The following is a 21,405-nucleotide window of genomic DNA, read 5'->3' as shown; positions in this document are numbered from 1 at the left end:
TCACTGAAGCAAATTTGAGCAGTTCTGAAGGAGCTTTGATTAATATCATATAGCAGTTCAAGATCCACAGGCATAGGGGGAGGGAGGGAATGTCTTACAAAGGTATGGTTTGCCCAGCTCTCCTGATGCAAGCTGACAACTACCCTTAGGACCCTGAAAAGATAGTCCTCAGTTTGCTGGTTTAAACTCAAGCATAAATACTGCCTTTTCTTTTCCTTTGCTATGTGTGGGAACCATTGAATTCATTTTCCTAATAAATTAGTCATTTTTACAACAAATCAGGCCACTTAAAATAATTAAATTAATTAATTAAAAGAGTCTTAGCTGGAGCCATTTTATCCTCAGTCCTCTGATGCTTCTTGTGCTCATAGCCTGATTTTAAAACATGCTTCCTAAACAACTAGTCAAAGATAATTTCATTATGTAGCCATATTCATATTAATCTATATTTCTGAGATAACTAACAAGGACATCAGTTCAAGAGCACTGTCTGTGCAAATCTATCTGAAATTTCACATACAGATTTAGTAATTGGAAGCTATTAACCTGTGATTTGTTTTTCTAGATTATCCAGTTTAAAAAATATCTCAGATATCTAATTCTATGTTTATATCACTGTTATAGAAGTGTATTTTAGGAATTTTCTTTTTCCTTCCTTTCAAAGAGATTTAATGTTTTTCATGTGTTTACTTTTTTTTTTTTTTTTGTCAGCTCTGTTTCAGTTAAAAATCTCTTAAAATTTTTGAACTCTCTCTATATTTTTTTAAACATTTCTGAACTTTTCTCTTCCTGGAAAATATTTCCCATACTTAAAGTGGTATATGCACACTATGCTCATTTCTCTTTAATAATTAATCTTCTCATTTTGAAGTAGATATTGTTTTGCAGTCATTGTAATATCTGTAAAATATGTGTGTGAGTAAATTGTTTTTCCTGACTCTTTTTCTCACAGGCTCATGAGGCAACTCTTGAGGCAAGGGCCAGTCCAGAGCTGAGTGATCGTATGCAGCAGCTGGAACGGGAGGTAACACGGTATCGGGAAGAATCTGGCAAGGCTCAGGCTGAAGTGGATCGTCTTCTGGAAATCTTGAAAGAGATGGAAAATGAGAAGAATGATAAGGATAAGAAGATTGCAGAACTGGAGAGGTGAGAACGGTATAAAGTTACTACAGTCACAAAAGAGCTGCCTAAAGTTAGAGATAACGTGTTCCGTTTTTCTTGTCTTAGAAACCTTGGAGTGTCTATTTTGGGACAGTCTCATTAGTATTTTTCTGCTTCAGTACTTAATTTTAGTAGTGAAAAAGCTTCTTACTGGGTGCTCTTTTTAACTAGTTCCTCAAAAGCAGAGCTGATACAGATAGAACTAGAGGGGTAGATAGAACTGTCAGGGCGTGGAGTTGGTAGGAAAAGTTGCCAACACTGTAGTGTATTTGAAGAACAATTTATTCATTTTGTTTAATAAATTCCTCGGGTATGGTTCTCCCACACACACAAAAAAAATCAAACAGGAAAAATGACTTTTACGAACTCATGATGGTTACCTTCTTCTGACAGATGGCATTGAAACTCTTTGTTATGGTAGAGACGCAGGTAAAGTTTGGCTAATGTAAAGCCGAATTAATAGGTTTGGTTTTGTCCAAACCAAATGTAATAAACATTTTCGATCTTTGTGTTGGAGACAGGATATTGAGATATTTTTTCTACTCTTGAGTGTCCCAAACAAAAATGGTAGTGTATTATGATTCCATGACATTTGCATCACAATCCAGTAGATCTTGGGAATGACCTGAAACAGATTATCTTCTCTGTTATTTTCTTACCTTCTAATGGTTCAAGAGAGATTTTCTAAGCAGAAATACCTGTTTGTTTTTTTTGTTTGTTTGTTTTTGTTTTGTTTTGTTTTTTTACTCAACCATTCATGATAAAGAATCACTTACTTAGAAGAGAAAAATGGAAATTTGATTATTCCCCTTTGCATTTCCCTTGTGCCAGAATAGTGTCCGAGAAGTGAGAGAAATTAAAGAGAAGATATTTCAGGTACTTCATGAGGGCGATAGTGATTTTCACTGAGTTGATGATAGTCAAATAATGGGCTCCTCTGAATGATTTGAAAAATTCTGTTCTAAGAAGCTCTGCTAATAGAAAGGCCACCCTAGGGATCTGAGATTGTTTTCACAGTATTCAGAGAAAGCATTAACAGGAAGGTGAGATTTTAACTTCCGCAGCATCTGCTGTGTGCCTTCATTTTTCTTCCTTCATCTTGTGTAAGAAAATCTCAGTGATAAATCCTGTGGGGAGAAGATCCTCTGAGTCCACTAACTTCTAATAATTTGCTCATACTGCAGTGAAACTACTGGACTGAATGGCTTTACTCAGCTGTATCTTTCACTGTAGGATGTATTCTTATTTTCTTGAAAGTTATAGAGGAGTTTAGCTTGTCAGCTAGGTTTCTTCTCTCTTTGTGGTTGTACGATCATCTTGTTTTGTTACTTCTTACACCTGTGGTATAAGTTCAAACACTCAAAAATGAACATAATGAACTTCCTAGCCATCTTCCCTTTTTTCTGAATGATTTAACTTGCAGCCCATTCCATATATCATGTATTCAGAAGAGCATTTGGGCAATAGATTGGTAGAGAAGGTGCATTAAGTATAGCTAAAGAAAGCTAAATAGTAGTTCCAAGTCATGTTTTCCTGCAGGATTTTTCAGTCCCTTACAGGTGTCTATCTCAGGCATTGAATTCCCGATGTAAGTATTACGAGTTGATGAAGGGGGTCAGGAACAACAAACATCAAAAAGAACTAAGGTAGGGGGAAGAAATCTGTTCTTAGTGATTTAATTCTTTATGTATGCAGAAGGCATTACTGACCAGGAAAAGTGAGTTGGAAATATTAATCATTCCTTACAATCTGATTCCTAGAGGAGAATGGAATGGCAGGAAGAGAATTTTCTTATGCATGGTTTTAATATGTCTGACTGTTTATTTTTTTTTTTAATTATGTTAGCATTCTGAAATTCCAGTCCAGATTGGGACTTTCAGTGTCAAAAACTGAATGAATACATATAAGTGGCCTATAATCAAAATAGCTTAAAAGATAAAAGATAAAAAGATAGCAAAGAAGAGAAACAAAGCCAGACCTTTTTCTCTTTTATAGATAAAAGCACTGGCACCCAATCATTAAGGAGTTATAAAGGCCCTTTTTCTTTGAAAAGATGAAATTCCAGAGATCAGCAAAGCAGTTACTAAGTTTTCTGTGCTACAGTGGTTGTTTGTTGCTGCTTACCAGTCACAAAACAAAGTTATGCTATGTCAATGAAAGCATAAAACCCCAAAATGACTGGATATCATTCCATAACAACTTTGAGGAATACTGTGACTATTCAGTGCTATCCATTCCTTCTTACCAACTGATCTCTGCTATTATTAAAAAATATATAGTGAGTGCCCTCTTCACTTCTTAGCTTGTTTTCTTTTCTGCCAGTACTGAGATAGAATATTTCTTTTCTTTTGCTTCTAGTAATTTTAACATGTATTTCAGCTATGTCAAAGAGGAGACTGCTTTTGTTATCATGTGATTTACTGCAGCCATGTAAATCAAGGAAAAAAAAATCTGAGAATATCCATGTTCTTTAACCACTGTAAGTGGGAATGGAAAGGGTCCTCAAGATCTGGAGACCCAAGGTACATATTGGTAGTGTGGTGAATTAGCAAAATAACAATGATTTTTCAGGTGGAACTGCAATATAATCACTTTATTTATGAATATCATTTATACTACAAAGTATCATTTCAGATACTACATGACTACAAAGTGAGTACATTCTCATCTGAATAATTGCTGAGCTTTCTATTTTGCCTTAGTTCTTTTCAATTCCCCCCCCATCTCTGTTTTCTGAACGCTTGCTTTCTACTTGTGAGTTTTTACATAAAGCAGAGATTTTAACATGCCTATTAAATATATAGTGTTTTTTTTAAATATATATAGATACAATATAGGTGTTTACCATGCTTGTTTGTAAATTATTCTTTCATGCTAAACGGATATATCTAGGCATGTTATGAGGAAGTTCTAGGCCTACAGTCTTGGTTTCTAGGCAAGAATTGATAATGTTGCCTTGTAAGAGTCCTTCCTAAACCAGTCCATGCAGAGTAAGCTAGAAATCATGACTTCTAATGCCTCTACAGCTGTTCAAACTCTTCTGTGTAAATAAGAACTTTGATGCTTGCAGAAGCATTTGTCAGCAAACAGGAGTGAATATAGCTGTGTCTGTTAGGAACTGTTATTTTACCATGTAGGGCAACATGAGAAGAAATAAGTCGCATTCAGAGAGTAACTGTAGTAATGAAAATGGGATTTTTCAAAAGAGACAGTCTCTCCCTGGAGTTTTTCCTTATGCTAGTTATATGTGACAACTGGACTAGGAGGAGAAGAGAAATAATAACATGGTTTTGTCCGTAGAAGAGAAGAAATGAAACACCTGTTAGAGAGGTATGTACAGTGAAGCAGAAGGAGAAAAGGTAGGAGGAGAGGAAGATGAAGTGGAAAGCAGAAGGCTGTCATTATAAACCTTTTCAATGATTGCAAAACTGCCTTTAGTTCAGATTAAAAAAAATAATAATAAAAAAAATAGGGAAATGCTTCCACTCTTTAGTAACTGTTGCAATTACTGGGTGGGGGACTTTGTTTTTCACTTGTGAATGGGAGGGAAGATTTCCAAAAATAATGTATTAAATGTGGTGCATGCTATGCAAACTTTTGAAAAACACTTTGGAATCAACATCAGATTTGGAGCACAAACTCACTAATTTATAGTCTCTGTGGGCAGGATTTTGCTTTTTTTGTATGGGGAGGTGGGCCATAAATTTCCATTTCTTTTGTGGGTGAACAGCCCGAAAAGTTTTGGTTTTGTCCCAGTTGTGGTGGTGTAGAGGTTTTGTAGCTGTCTGGTTATTCACTTTTTTTCTAATGAACTGTTTGCTTTTTGTATTGCCATTCCATAACCTCCTGTCTCTCTGTAACTTTTCATTTTGTGTCTTGTTTCCTTCCTCACTTTTTCTTTCCATTTATATTGTCACGTCCTGGTTCCACGAGTTGTTTTGTTTTGTACGTGTGGGGGTTTTTTGACTATGCCTTTTCTCAGAAAGCACGCCTCCCGCAAATTGCACCCTCCCTACCAGGTGTCGGTCCCTGCACCACAACACGTAGGGGGGTTTGTGTGGGACTTCCTGGGAAAGTGAGTGCTCTGTAAGGCTACTGTTCCGTACGGGGTGGAATGTCACTGCTGGCTGCTGCTGCTGCTGCTGCTGTTTGGGGCTGCTGCAATTACGCTTGTTTTCTTAGATTAAACAGGAACTAGTTATGCCAAATACAAGCTCTAACAGTCTCTGCGTTCAAGTCCTGCCATGGTGGTTATGACCACAGTCCAAAGCAGGGTTGCTGCTATTCTTGATTTAAACTCTGTAGAAACTGGTACTTTTTAGTCTAATTTTCTGCTGTGTTTTACCTTTGGTTCTAATCTCCGATATAAGTTCTGCTAACCATCTAAAACACAAGTGCTCTAAAATGTGCCATTGATAGAGGTCAGTATTGCCTCATTCTTAAGTTTTATTGTGGTTACTGTCCTGTACAGAGAAAAGAAAAAAAAAAGAGGAGAAAACAAAAAGTATGTACTTAAGAGGCAGTAGTAAATACATATGTAGATGTTGTTTCAGAAGTAAGCACTGTATGTATGGAAGTCATGATAGCAGTTACAGACTTCAACCTGATTTTAACTTGGTATGCTCACTGTATTGGATAGGTAGTCCTGGTAAGCACATAGGGCACTACCACTTTTTTTCTGAAGGAAACTTGACTTTGACTGGGGACCAAAAGAAGACAGTGCCCACCTTTGGAGTACCAGCAGTCCCATTAAGAACAGCTGGAGATGATGACTTTTAAGGGAGAGATTTTGGTGAGTTTTTCTAGAAAGAATTTAAGGATGCCTTGTTCAAGAAGAAACCTTCAATCTTTTGATATGTACAGCTTTTTTGAAGCTAAAAGATACTCCTCATCTTAAAAATTTCTTCTCAAGAAAGAATAAAAGATTCAAAAATGTAGGGCGATACAGAAGGAATGCTGAAAAACACGGACAGTAGGAGGAAATATCTTACTCTGTCTATAAGATGGCAATATGTTTGCATCTGTGGATGGTAGAGGAGGAGAGAAATTAACTGCATGTTCCATCAGATTTGTGGTTTTCTAGACTAGTATGAAGAAAACTATAGTAGTAAATTGTGCCCTAAGCTTATCTTAAGTCAACAATTTGAAGTTGAAATACATATTTTCAAACTACTGCTTATATCTTGCAATAATTGTCCAGGGCTTTCAAGTTGCTTCTGTGCATTTTAAAAGATTTTTAAAAGAGAATTTCTAAACAAGAACCGCATCAGGGCATATAAGGAATTTAAAATGAAAGGGATGATATCAAATCAAAGAACAAGAAGGTGTTGATAAAGTCATAATCATCACAGTTAAATTTAACCTTAAGAGATGGTATATCTATAATTCTATGTTATAATATGGGAAGGCTCATTAAAGTAATCCAAAAATAATGTGAACTCTCATTCAGGCACAGGAAAAAATGAAATAATTAAGTATCAATTTAAAACAATTAATGCATTTGGGTACCTTAAATCACAAAGGCAAATTGAGTATTTTTATGTCATGGTTGAATGGTGTGAATACAAAGCCGAATTCTCTGTTGTTAATTATGCTTTCAGATGCATGCATGTGCATACTAGTGGTGGTTTTTTTTTTAACTCTTTTTCTTCACCTCCTTCAAAATTTAAAGATTTTCATCTGCTTCCCATCAAAAATCACTAGATTAAGTGAATATTAAATTTCTTAGTTTAATCACTCAAAATTTCCGACATTCCAAAATGAAGATTGCCATATAACATTAATTCACCTCCTTTGTGAGCTTATATATCACAGTGAAGTGACACAGTCTTCAACCACATGAACACATTTTTCCATAAGAATGTTGCCTTTGGTGTGTAAAGGGCACATCTGTAATTGTCCCCCAGAAAACAGGGTGAGACTGACACCTGTCATGGACAATTTCAGCAGAATTTGTTAATACCTGAGAAGAAATTGAGAACAAGGTCTTGTAAAGAAAGAAGTAGTTAGGCCCATAATTAGTACAGCTCCATCAATGACCACACAAATCTGTTGAAAGTAAAGATTTTCATGATTTCCAAGTTTGGGAATGAAGAAATCCTTTCTTTTCAGTCTTGTTTCGTCATCATACAAAATGAACATTAGGCCTGAAGTCCCACATGGAGTTTCACAAGGGATAAAATAATAGATTTTATAACACCATAACTGCTGTAAACAGATAAGGATACAAGACACAAACAGTTTTACTCATAGGTACTTAAATTCAGACATTTGAAATTATTCTGATTTTCAGAAAGCAAGTGTCTGCCTTCAGAAAGTCAACCTTTGTTAAGATGCCTTAAGATCAACACTGAAATCACTTTTGAAACCTACTTCTATGAAAGGATGAGAGAGAGAGAGAGATTGCCAGTAACTGTAGAGAGGATCAGATAAAGAAGCCCTCACAATGATTTTATAGTGACTCCTCAATCCATCCTCACCTTTTTCTTATAATAGTATAAACTTTTCTCATTTGTTATTTATTTAGCTGTCCTTTATTTCCCATTCTCTCCCTTTTCCTTTCGTTTGTGGGAAACCGAAACTTCGTGTTACTGCAGAAGCAGCTGCTTAAAAATACACAGCCACAGAACCCAGAATAGTCCAGCCCTTGGCACATCAGGAAGTCAGAGCTGATGCAGGCTATGGCTGAATGAGCTTGCCTATGGTACCCCATCACTGAACCTCCTAATCCAGTGTTCAAGCATGAAATTCCATGTTCAGGCAGGCAGGAATGATACTCTTCAACTGAGCGATTTGTCTCTACAGAGCTATGTGCAGACTGTATCCTCGATTACATTCAGCAATGGCCTAAAAGCATTAGTTAATCTGGTCTTCCCAGACTAAGCATCTTATCTTGTGCCCTCCAAGGAGGACCTTATGCTAAAGCAATATTTATAAGGAGGGAGAAGCATCCATTGTGAGCTTTTTAGAAAGCTTCTACAGCTTTACTGTAGCATTAAAGTTCTGATTGTTTTTATCATTAAATCAGGGTTGTTATTAAGCATTCCCTCTCCTGCCCAAATCTATTCACTGTAATGAATATAGGAGCTGTCATCAGATGATGCCTGCATTATACCAGTGATGGGTTTTATTTAGCAAATACCTCCCAACACAACTGGTAGATCAGTGGAGTGTAAGAACTGTGATATAATTAAAATAATTATAAAATCAGAGGAGAAAGAAAATTATGTAAATAATGAATCTAGTGTGGGTATCAGTGTTTCATTGTTACCTGCCTTGGCTACACCTTTTAAAAAGCTGTATTGCATTGTTTAAGTCAACATCTTTAAGCAATCTGAGGGTAGCCGTACTCACAATGCTAGTATGTAAAGAGTAAAAAAAATATTCCTTTTTGTACAACCGACACAGTAAGGATAAAAGTGAGAAATCCTCACATTGTCTTGGAACACAGTAAAGGCAAAAAGAAAACCCGGTAATAACCATTATGCCAGTGAAATAATGTTAGTTCTCCTAGGGACACCCAAGCTCACATTTGTGCTCATGTGTGTGCAAAAAAACCTCTTTCCCTCTCTTCTCCATCCCTCTAAATATGAGATAAAAAGAAAGGAAAAGACCAACCATCATTCTTTTTTACCAAGAAAAGGATTCAGAAGTGGTAAAGCATAAATTGCCTTTCTACGTCCAAACCGACACAAGGAAAATCAAGTGTGTATTCTTGAAAATCTGTCAGATTACTTTGAAGGAAATACGAAGTAGTAAATGTACACAATCACTCACTGCCAAGTAGAATTCAAAGGTTGACTAGAAATCATTACACAAATGTCTCCCTAAGTACATCTGAAATTAACAAGGCAGAGCTATTCCACACTTAATAACACACAAGCTCAAGGAAAAAATTATAGCTGGGATGATAAACAGCTTTTCAAATATATACATTAATTAAAATACTGAATATTCACACTTCACGACCTTTTGGTCTGTACCCAGAAATCATATTTATATTGGCTAGATCTTTAAGATTAATCAGTTAGCATCTTTAAAGAAAATGGATTTCTCTGAGACTACCAGTTGATGTATTGTGTCCCTGTATGACGATTGCATCAGGGTACGCAATTAATGGGGCTGGGCTGAAGAGCTGCTGCTGGATCTTGTAAGGAATGCTGCAAATGTGTGTTCCTGTTCAGAGTGAAATAGTGCCAACCAAAAAGTACTTCTTCACCGTGTCATGAGTGTGTTTCACCCTGCATTGGGTCTGCTTGCTTGGGCTGCTTCTGTGGGGCAGGTGCTTTCTGTGCTGTGCTGATCAATTTCACTGATGTGGCCCCTGCACTGGGGGCTCCCCTGGTCTGCTGCAGATCGCCCTTCACTGTCCTAATATATTGCTGGCGACTGTAGCTGTCTGCCTCATTGTTAGTTTGAGTGCCAGCACTGTTCCAGATTTATTTCTAATTGTAATGTGCTTTCAAAGGCATCTGACACATTCCTCATTTCTGTTTGGATAAATATTGCGATTATCCTGAAATCCTATTTCATATATTTTTTTAATATTCTGAACCCTTATAAAAGCATGAATAAGGGACTAGTGATTACACAAAATGTGTTTTTCTTACTAAGAAATAATTTATTCCATAGCAAAATGAAGATGTAGCAATAATTACTCTCCATTTAAATACCGTGCAGCTGGCTAAATAATATTTCTGTACTGTAGAGAAAATTGCAAGTGACCTCAGCACAGCTTTTCAGATACTGTTTTGCCTTCATCTTATGCCAACAAAAGACACTACCTTCTAATGCCAGTTGCAAGAACGTTGTGGTTAATTCACATACTGCAGAACTATCCTGAATTTTATCCTATAGTTTTTTTCCGCTGTTATTTTGAAGAAACAATATCATAATATTATCGTAATGGAAACAGTAACTACAAAGTGTCCCTGTAACACAAATGAGAATTCTTAAGCTTTCATAATCTGGATTCAGTAACAGCTATAAAAAGAGACAAACTTTTTTTTTCCCTTTCTTATTTAGTCCCACATCTAGCCAAGCCATTGTTTTCACTTTTCTGTTCCCTTTTGATAAATTTAATTGACCAGACATGGTTCTATAGTTCATCCTAGAGAGCATAATCTTGGATTTCAGTCAGAATTACAGTTGCACCATTTTCTATATAAATTAACTGAGGCTCTTGGAACATTATGACTTAGTTGGAGATCAAACACTGAGTATGTAGTATTTGGCATTTTCCAAGTCTCATCTTTCCTGAAGTCCCCAAATAACACAGCCTTTAAAACAGCAATCCTGGAAGACCTCATTTGAAGAATATGAATTTAAAGGCCTAAGAAATACATCTTTACACTAGTTTATACGTTATGGAACAACAATACACTTTGAAACTCACTTTGAAACTGCTGCTTGTACAAATTCGACATCCAACATAGCTGGTTGTAAAATTTATGCCAGAGGTAAGGACTTTAAAGTCCATTTATGTAGTTCCTTATAGCCAGAGTAATAAGGCATACAGCAACTAGACTATTCTATAGAAATATTTTCTCCAGACAATAGCCTATCTTTAGGCCTTTATAAAGAGAAATCTGTCCATCGGTAAAGCACAACATGTGCTGTAGAAGGCAAATTGATGTATTGGGCAGCAGGACGTTTACTTTTTTTCTCTTCTGGTGATTGAAAAAGAACAAAATTTAAAATCAGATTAAAATAATATGTGTTTATGGCTCTTTGTTGACTTACATTGCTGTTATCAGTGAAATTGACAGCAGATGCCTATGAAAAGATATTGAAGATATATGAAAAGAAGCAATAATGAACCTATGGGGTCTCATGTTTTACAGAGAACTCCAGCATTTTGGTTTGTCCAATCCTGCTATTGAACAATGTTGGAGAGAACTGTCAAAGATATGCCTGTTCGGTCATTATTGTTTTTAGATTGCACCGTGCATGGGAGAGTTGAGACAGAACGTTGTAGGAAGAGGCAGATGCTTCCTTTTTTTGCCATTGGAAAGGTGACTTCAGTGTCAACATTAAGAAAGATGAACTTTTAGCTTTGACAGGTCTTCAGGACTTGAAGACTTCATGTATTTTTTACCTTCTGTTCCCTTTTGACAAGTCTGGGTCATCAGCAGGAAAAATAAAAAAAAATGTTTCTTGATTACAGAGACAAAATAAGCCCCTGGAAGAAAATGGCATTAAGGAACATCTTAGGGCTCATCTCAGACAGTCACCTTTGATGTTTTTGAAAAGTTAGCAAGAATTCTGGAAGAAGGATACTTGCTAGTGATGTGATGTAAATCCAAAGTTTTCTACAGTTGTTTTTTTTTCCCTTTTTCCAAGAATTGATATGTGTATTATAGACTTATAGACTATTTTGTCTACAGAAAATTTCCTTTGAGTGAAATGGTGTAATCTAAGTGTCCTTTTCTTCTTTTTTCTTTCTTTCTTTTTTTTTATTTTTTTATTAGATGTCTATAAAACATGCAGCTCTTTGTGTTTGTGAAGGATTGTATGTCTTTGTGTCATTGCCTTATGTAGATCTGCTTGTTTAGTCCTGAATTCTTGAACTGCCTTATCTCTGGACACTGTTTTCACAAACTCTAACTCTTTTTCTTTCGCATCTCCTTCCTGGATTTGCTGCTTCCTTCAGTCTCACGTCAAGGTCAGTATTGATTTTTAATAATGGTGTTTATAACACTATTGTCTATTAAGCTAAATTTGAGATCTCACAGAAGATTGCACATTAATTTGCATGATCCACAAAATAAAAAATCAGAGATTTGGTCAAGTCCATGTAGGAGGATGGGTTGGATAGGGCAGATGTTCAGAAGAAATCTGTTCTTGAAGGAAAAAAATGTATTAATGCCACTGTATATCAATGTTGTAGTACACAGGGAAGAAGTGGGAGAAGATTGTAAAACAATTTAAATATCTGTGGTTTTATCTGTCATGTCAAGAAGAAAAAAGCTTGAATATCACCATATTCTCGGCCATGGTATGTGCTGTTGACTGCAAAACTAGTTGCTTTAAAATACTATTCGGTGTGCTTTCTTAACTGTTGAATTTTTACCATTGTATCTGTGTCTGAAATCTTGTAGTGTTGTTGTAGAGCTAGTTTTGGTGCAGTTTCAGAACAGAAACTGAAATTTTAGAAACTTTGATACTATAATTATTGCATATTCAGTGTGTTATCAGAATGAAATTAAAGATGATACATAAATTAGCAAGAAGATTACTTTGTGCCTTCAAAAAATTGATAAGCTACAAAAAAAAAAAGAAAAGACAATCAAGAGACAATGTTTTGAAATCTTGTGGCCATGAATGAGATTTTTGCGTCTTTTTTTTTTTTTAAGCAGTCATTGAACATAGATTCAGAATTTCAATAGAGGTGCAGCTAAGGAACAAACTTCTATGATCTATTTAATACAATAAGCCAGAGTGCATGACCTTATAACCCCTAGTTACTTTTAAAACAATCAAAAATACCATTTTGGATTCTTGACTTTGCTGATTAAGTTTGTTTGGTAGAAAGCATCCATGACTCTTGATGAGAGAATGACTAGAATTGTTTCAGGCACTGTCTTTGCCCAGCAAGCCTCTGTTTTAAAGCCTAAAGTTCCAAGTTACTGACCGATGTCAGGCTTTTCTATTCCTGATTAGCACTGTGAAAAATGCAGTGGTTAATGGAATCCCACGATGGCGTGATGCTGCTGACGCCTTTAAACTGTGTCAGTGTTTTGACCTTGGTTTGGCACAGATGGTGCACTTGTGGCCTTGGCTGCATATTTTCCTTCCTCCCACAAACTGGAAAAAGATTGGAAGTTCATCATGCTGTTGTCCATCAATACCTTCTGTATTTAGTGTGTTGTACTGGCATACGTGTTATTTCTGTTGAGAGGAGAACCATCCTTGAATGACCCTCTTTTTTCAGTTTCTTGAGAACAGAACTGCCAGGAAGCTTTTCTGCCCTGTGAGCATTCTCATCATGAAATGCATACCATGTTTTTTCTTGCATGAGTAGTAGTAGTAGGGTAGTGTGAGTTTTCTGGTTACCCCTGAAGATGGAGTTTGATGAGCTTTGTTTGGCTGATGGAGTCCTAAATTTTATAAAAGCCATCTGTCAAAGATATTTCGGCTTCAGTACTATAGGCTTGTATCGAATCTGCACGTATACTGGACTTTGTGGTAAGGAGGGGTTTAGGGTGTTCAGGTGATTTTTTCTTTCTGATTCAGAACATACTGTAAAATATATCCAGAGAAGATATGACTGCAGTTTGAGGTGGCCAAGCATTAGGATCTTTGGAGAGATGGAAAGTTTTCTGACTGATGTTGAAGAGATTCTCCATTCAGTCCACATAGTTTCTTAGTGGTTTTACTATTGATACATATTTTTAATTGATTGCTATGATGGCTAGTTGCTGAGGTTTTCCTGTATTTGTTAAAATAAATGTGGAGTGTAAGGGAATATGTGGAGTGACTGCTCTTGGAACAACAAAATCCCTGCTGGCCAGAAACACAATGAAAAGATTCTTCTAAGGACAACAGGAAAATTACAGGGGTTGCAGAACTTTTTCTTTCCTATGCATTTAATTGTTTGCCTAATTACTGTTAGCTGCAAGATATGAAGACATAGTTTACTTATGATTCTAAGATTCTATTCCATGAAGTTCCATTCTATACTGAAAGCTACTCTGGGAGCCATAACTTCATTTTCCTCCTAATGGTGTAACAGCCCTTATTTTTTCAGACATTAAAGCAGATGTGTCTTCCTGAAAAAGAACTGAATATGTGCAAAAATACAAAAAAAAAAAATTAGGTATATGTGCTTTCTAGAAACAGGAAGAAATACTTTGAATGAAGAATGAAGAAGAACAGCTTTGCTTACTGTAACCAGTGCAAAGCCTCTGAATTGTCTGATCTATTAAGCTCTCCTGTTGATAAACTCATTGCATGAGAACAGTAGTTTAATCTACATCATCATTGCTGTTGTGACACGTATTTACTGTTTAAAATTCTGAGGGTCTAGAGTGGATTTCATAATGGTTCATAGTAAATAAAATAGACTTAGAAGGCATGGGTGTTAACTCAGTTTTCTGTAAGGATTTTTTTGCTAAGCGTCTGTTGATGAGAGTTTTACTTGAAGAACTATCTAATGCTGAGTTCCAGAGAAAAAAAAAACAATAAAACTATTCTGGTGTCATCAGCCCCGGTAGTGGAAAAATTAGAAAAACACCATGAAGTCATATGCTACAGTACTTTCAAGCAGTCCTTATGGATACATGTCACAAAAGTTGAGATGGTATTACTATAAAATAGAAAAAGATAGCAAAATATAGAAATCCAGACATTTTCTGGATTCTTTGCTATACCAAAGAGAATTCGATGCAATAGGAAGTAATAAAAACTACTGTAAACCTTATTTCCACACAGCGGAGTGGTTTGGCGATTAGATAAGTGCAGGCTTGTGGCATGGATCCAGATAGAAGCCTGTTATGAGTGTCCATGTAAAATTAAATGTCTGCGTAGCAACTCAAGGATATTATAGCCTTATAAAATTAAAGTAAAAACAAAGTACTAAATCCAAAGAAATGTTTCAGTCCTTTTTCCAGAGTCCTAAATTTCTGCTACATATCTAACCACCAAAGCGTAGCATCCTTCTATAACAAAATGATAGATAATATTTCATAGAAAGTTATGCAAATTCGGAAAATTCAGGATACTACTCAATAATTGTAAAATAATACGAAAATGCTGAGTAGTTGATTACAGGCATACAAATTAATAGTCTAAGGTGCTAAAGGTTTTTCATTCTTATGGAAATAACCTTTATAAACTGTGTCATATACCGTATCTCTAGGAAGCTGTGTTTCTGTGTTCTGAGAAAGTGCCAGGGCAAACTGGACCAATTTCACTGGAAGTTTGGCTGGCTCTTTAATTTCTTACCTTCAGGAGACTCTGGTCTTATTCTGCCATATACCTGGTCTGCTGGTCATATACCGCAGCAGGAAGCGATAAAAATGTCAAGCATGTAGAATCAGCAGTGGTTAGTTTTAGGTCAGCAGAGTTTTGTTTTCAAAGGAGTTTCCATTTAAATTTCCTTGGTTGTCTTTAAAATGTAATGACCTCTAATAGTTGCTTTCAATTTAACATATTTTTCCTTTAATTCTACTGAAATCAGTAATGGCTTTCTGGAATTCTTTATGTAGAAAAATACTCTTTACTTGTAGACGTTCTCCATTCCTTTTGAGTGAGGAAAAGAAGTACAGCATCCACAAGATGATAGTGGGAAACGAAAAAATGAAGGAGTCAGACTTGTTGGCTGTTAAGGTTGGGTAGTAATGTGTAGAGCACAAAATGGAACTATGTTTTTTGTTAAAACAGTTCACTGGCATAGTCTTTAGCATTTGCTTTAGGAATAATGGTTATCAGAATTTTCGTCATCCATTTGAAGAGGAATCTTGCTTTTCTGACAAGGGCCTTTTTTCTTGCCTCATTTCATCGCATCTTAACAAAGCACAATTATCCACAGCTGTTCATCATCTCAGAATTCTCCCTTTTCTGCAGTCTTGTATGATCTGATTTCTTTCCTATTACCTGCTGAAATCAATTTAATTAATTAGCCAATGAGTTGTTTTTCTTCTGTGTTATTACTGTTTTCAGTACGTGTATTCCCAAAGCATGCAGCTTTCCTGTGGGAATTAGAACTGAAGGAGCACAGAAAGACATGTGGCTGCATATGGCACTGGCGGGATGTTCGTATGGCAACAGTAGGCTGTGAATTCTGAGGAGCTCTGAGTCAAATGCAGTTAGAGCAGCCCCTCATAATTTTATTTATATATATATATATATATATATAACAGAAAAGATAGCTTCCTACCGTACTATTTGAAAAATCAAAATGTGACATAATTTAGAATACATTTTAAAACATGTCTTTATGTTAACTGTAAAGTTAATAGATTGTCTAGCATGTCATCATCAGAAGATTAGCTGAAATTATCATTCAAACTTCATGCAACATTAAACATTTTGACTAACCCATATGTGTCACATCACATTTAGTCAAAGGAATAAAATCTGAATGTTATTTTTCTTCTTTAATGGCTTACTTCTGTGCAAAAAAAATATCCTTGAAAATGGCTATATTTTTATTTCTGCCATAACTCTGAAAGGTAGGTAGGTATATGGACAGATAGTGACTCTGTGTTTTAGATTAGTCTTGGTACAAATGTTTGCATTGCTGACTACCAAAAGCTTTAGCAGATCCTAAAACACAATAACAACAAGAAAACACAAAGGTACAGAGAACTCAGTTGGGCAGATCTTCTTAAAATGTTACTGAAGAAGATGAGAAGTTTAGTAACTTTTCATCAATTTTTACTGATAATCACTGATTTCAGGTCTTCCAAGTCCCTGAGCCTAGAGGCAGGATCTGCAGGAGTAAAGCATTACTCACAGAAGTGGAAGACCAAGTTACAGACTATTTAAGCAAATTAGGAATATGCAGGCTGATGGAATCAGATCAGATACATACAAGGCTGCTGAAGGAGCCAGCTGATGTCATTGCAAGGACTCTTTCTATCATCTTCAGAAGCTCATGGCTGTCAGGGAATGTTCCTAATGTCTGGGAAACATCATACCTATTTTCAGAAAGGATGAGAAGGAGGGTCCAGAGAATTACAGGAATTACAGGTTAGCCAGTGTCACTTTAGACATTGTGAAGTTTTTGGAGCAGATCCTCCTGAAAGCTGTGTTCAAGCAGCTGAAGGACAAGAAGGTGATAGGGAGCTGGCAGTATGGTTTTACAAGCGTAAATCATGCCTGACCAACCTGATTGCCTTCAATGATGAGATTACTGGCTCAGAGGGGAATCAGCACTGTTTAATGTTTTTTTAATGATGTGGATGATGAGACTCTGTGTCCTCAAAAATTTCAAGGATGATAGCAAATGGCGGGGAGTGGTTACAGGGAATATATGCTGCTGGAGGGCAGGACTTGCTTTATAGGGTGACCTTGACAGGCTGGAGAAATGGGCTGGCAGAAACCTCATGAAGTTCAATAAAGGTGAGTGCAAAGTTTTGCATCTGGGGTTGAGTAAAACCTACATCTGTACATGCTGAGGACCAGCTGGCGAGAAGGCTGGTTTGAAAGGAGGGACTGAGGTGTGGTTGAGGACAAGTTGAACAAGTCAACAGTATCACGTTGGTATGAGGAAGGCCAAATGCATACTCAGCTGTATTACCGTGAGCATAGCCAACAGGTCAAAAGAAGTGAGTGTTTCCTTCTACCTTGTACTTGTGAGGCTGCACCTGGAAGACTTTTTGGGCTTCTGAGTAGAAGAAAGATGTTGGGATAGTGGAGTGAGTCCAACTGGCAGGCCAGCCACGGTTGACCATGTGCTGGAGCATGTGACATATGAGACGAGGCAGAGGAAACTGGCAATATTCAAGCCTTGTGGGACATCGTGCTGTGGTCTGTTGGCTATCTAATGGGAAGGTACAGAGGAGACAGCCAGACTCTTTTCATGTTGCTCAGTAATATGACAAGAGCCAACAGACACAAATTTCAAAACTATTCCGAAAAACATAATAAACCAAAAGCCTTAGTTCCTTTAGTATGCAGTGTTTAAAAAAGAAAAAGTATGCCTGTTTAATCTGAATTTTCAGCTGGTGGTATTCTTGGTTATGCTGGATGTACTTGAATTCCTCAGCTAATCATACCAAATAAATACCAGCAGTAATGTTGTTAATAGCTTTTTCTTGTAACCGAATACTACGTAGATATAGACCCTCACTTTACTTTTCAGTGTGTATTCTGTAACTTTACATTGATATTACTGGCAGAACATGGTGGCAATGTCATATAGAGATCTGAATAAACAGCTAAGAAATATTTGCAGTACTAACTCTTTGTAGCAATATATATAAAGAATATAAAAGCAAATATTTCTTCATTATTTCACATAATATATTTTAAAGGATGATAATATCATTAATTAGGATAAGGTGGTTTTTGTTTTTCCTTTTAGCATTGCTTGCTGTCTGTTCTCCAGCAGTTTGCATAGATCTTTTTAGATCATAGAAGATGCAAGTAATTGTTGTTTTTTACTCTTAGTTTAAGATATTCCTTCTTCCCTTTCTCATATCTCTTGCTTTCAGCACGAATTTCACATTTAATATGGAATATGCAAGTGCTCAAAGGGATGGGTCAAAGCACTCAGTAATTGATTGTTTGTTTCCTTTGCCTGCTTCCATGATTTTTATGGGTATACTTGGATCACATGAACAAATGACAGCTGAAATGTATCTGAAGGAGTCTAATTTGTATTATTTAATGCTTAAAGCTTCAAAAATTATTGTAACTTGGGCAAAAACCTTATAGGGTAAACAAAATCCTAATATTTAGAGGATTGTTTTAAAGTATTATTCTGTTGGTTAAAGTTTAATAGGATGAATAAATATGTGCTATGCCCAATTTATTCTAATTTTTCTCCTAAGTTATGATGTGATGCTTCTGATAGCAGTCTATTTTGGTTACATTTCCCATGCTACATTTGAAGAACTGTTTTAGAAGCAAGGCCTTGCAACTTACTTTCAATTTGTCAGGAGTGCTTGATTTGGATGCCAACACCTGAAATACATATTTCAGTAGACACATTATTGTTAATATCATTAAACATAGAGGATCCCTCAATGAATTGTCTTAGAACTGCTTGGAAAAGTCCTGTCCAAGGAAATGAGATGCAGCAGCACTTTCTCTCCTAGGGTTCCTAGTGTAGTCATTCTCTTCTGATGGGATATAGGTAGTGATTTATGTTCTGCAATGTGAAGTACAGCATTGCTCCATCCTTCACTATCCATGTCTTCTCCAGTGCAAAAAGCTCAAAGAAAGAACATCCTTCTCTTGTCCAGAAACAAGGCAGTTGTTGTTTGTCCAGTTATTTCTTTGTTATTCATAGCACTGGTAAAGATGCGGTTGATAAGCTGAAGTTACTTCCAGGCGACTTTGGGTGATGGCAGATGCTATTGAAAACAAACAAATATATAAAAACAATAATTGTCATTTCATTCCAGAAATTAATTCACATATTCAGGACCTAATAGTGTTTTACACAGTGCCTAGAACACCAGTTCACATTTTATAATTCTACTGCTTGCTTAACAAATTAGAAAACTGTTACACTTTTGGGTACCTCAGACTTTTATTGAATGCAATTTTTTTTATTTGCTTCCTTTCCATGTCTCTGAAGAAACTGCAGATCCCCAAACTCAGAACCATTTCTGCTATCAAGCTGAAGTTTGTTTTCCTCAGAATAAACACCTGCTGAGGAAAAAAATAAAAATGGCCTCACTGAAAATTAGCTGCAGTTGAGATCCCGTCAGCATGGCAAATCAGCATGTTTGCCTTATTTCCTTTGACGGATGTGAAATAGTTTCAGGAGTGCTTATGAACTGCTAATAATTTTCAGTTATAGATATAATCTTCCCTATATATATATATATATTTCAGTTGGACAAAAATACATCTCTTACTATTTTGAAAATATCAGCAGGGAAAATCTAGCCCTAATCCAAGAGATAGTGATTTTCTGATTAAAGTGTCACGTCTTTTTAATTTAATTAGGTTAAAAGGAGTGTCCACTAATACATTCATATTTATGCTTATTTATACCTACCTGCACATGCTGAAAGCTATCAACAACAAAAAAAAACACCAAAACCTTTTAAGGAATTGTAGTTGGTTTCTTGAATTGTCTAGAGGTGAAGGACCATATTTTCTTCTGCATCTTAGAATAGTGGAGGATGCTTTTTGAATAACAGATAAAGAAATTCTTAATATTATTTTGAAGTAGAAAGGTTATTGAACGCTTCTGTTGTCTTTCTGTATCCCATTTTGACCATAGCCTTGATAATTTTTTGTCAAATTTTCAACACTGGTTATAGTCTCAACCTGCACCATATAACTTCATATACAGAGACACTTAATTTACAGAAAACACATGAGATTCCTATTAGGAATATTCCTTTTGACAGTAAAGGCTTTTCGTTGATCTTTCCTAAGATTATAAGTGTTTCCTGATTACTTGGAAAATTAATTCATTGAAGGAGTCATAAATGATTCATACCTGCTTGTAACTCAGTGACAGGCTGCATCAAGGCAGTTGTCTTAGTAAAGTGATCAAATGCAATCAATTCAAATCTTCATTTTGTCTCATTTGTCTCAAGGTCACGGAATAAAAAATAGTTCACTGGAGTAATATAATTTTCTAGATAAAGAATTGATCTTCCTCAGTAGAAACTCTAAACCAGAGATAACTTAATTAACAAATTTCATGATCATTAAGGATATCAGTGACGATATGCTTTGGAATCTGGAGCATGGCATGTCTTGTGCCTGTGGACTCACTTCAGCAGATTTTTTTCCGTGCTCATGCAGATAATGTCCAAATGAATGTATTTATTCAAAATGCTCATGGACGTACTTGTTCTGCAGAAGATCCACTTTTGAAGTGGTAGAAGTCCTGAAATGCACAGCCAGTAACATTGCGCACACACATTACCAAGACGAGAAACCTCTGATGAAGAGATGCTCTCAAGTGTTGCTTGCAACACAGGTTCTGTACTCACTAAGTTCTCCACAAACTTCATGGCATTCACTTGGCTCGTGAAGTTCTCCTATCTGAACTCCAGAGACCTAGAGTTACAGACTGAGAAGACAGTATTACAGCTATATCAGAGGAACAAGAACTAAGCCATATGCACTATTTAGATAGGCAATTGAGCCCTGTATGTGGTGTATCTGTTACAAATAATGCTGCTGTTCCCCATTTTCTAAGCAATCAAAAGTCTGTAACAAATGATCTCTGTGGGCACTCTTCATATTAACCTGATGTGAGCTGTCAAAGCCAGTGCTACAGAATGTATTTCATATGAGGAGTTACCTCTTAATAATAAATCTCTTTGTTAAGCACCAGAAGGAAATATGCCAAACATGCAGTCCTGAGACATTGTAGTCTGCATTGCATACCAGCAATCAGTCTCACCCACTGGATACCAAAATAGAGCTATATATTCCCCATCTCAGATTCTGATGTTAATGAAGACCCTGTAGCAAAATACAATTTGATGGCCATGATGCCATTGCTTTGCAATCAACCGTATCATTTTTGCATACTTTTCCCAGTATGGTCTCTGAGCATGGCTGAGTTTGATCTTGTCAGAAGCGTCAGATTTGGTGCTGCTT

At 36.2% G+C, this 21,405-nt stretch overlaps 1 protein-coding gene across 15 annotated transcripts in view; it reads left to right on the top strand.

Annotated features, from left to right (window-relative positions):
• The window catches only part of ERC1 (ELKS/RAB6-interacting/CAST family member 1), a 302,166-nt gene that overhangs the window by 129,268 nt on the left and 151,493 nt on the right, over nucleotides 1-21,405 (top strand). For 13 of the 15 annotated variants that reach the window (XM_068661239.1, XM_068661249.1, XM_068661274.1 and 10 more), the window contains 2 exons: nucleotides 953-1,146; nucleotides 11,813-11,824. In XM_068661239.1, coding sequence (XP_068517340.1) covers nucleotides 953-1,146; nucleotides 11,813-11,824 — 206 coding nt within the window. The remainder of the gene's footprint in view (nucleotides 1-952; nucleotides 1,147-11,812; nucleotides 11,825-21,405) is intronic. The other 2 variants (XM_068661266.1, XM_068661248.1) reach the window with 1 other exon arrangement.

Source organism: Anas acuta, chromosome 1 (genome assembly GCF_963932015.1).
Source record: "Anas acuta chromosome 1, bAnaAcu1.1, whole genome shotgun sequence".
Lineage (NCBI taxonomy): Eukaryota > Metazoa > Chordata > Aves > Anseriformes > Anatidae > Anas > Anas acuta.
Note: the sequence above shows the minus strand (reverse complement) of the source record. Positions and strands in the feature narration are given on the sequence as shown.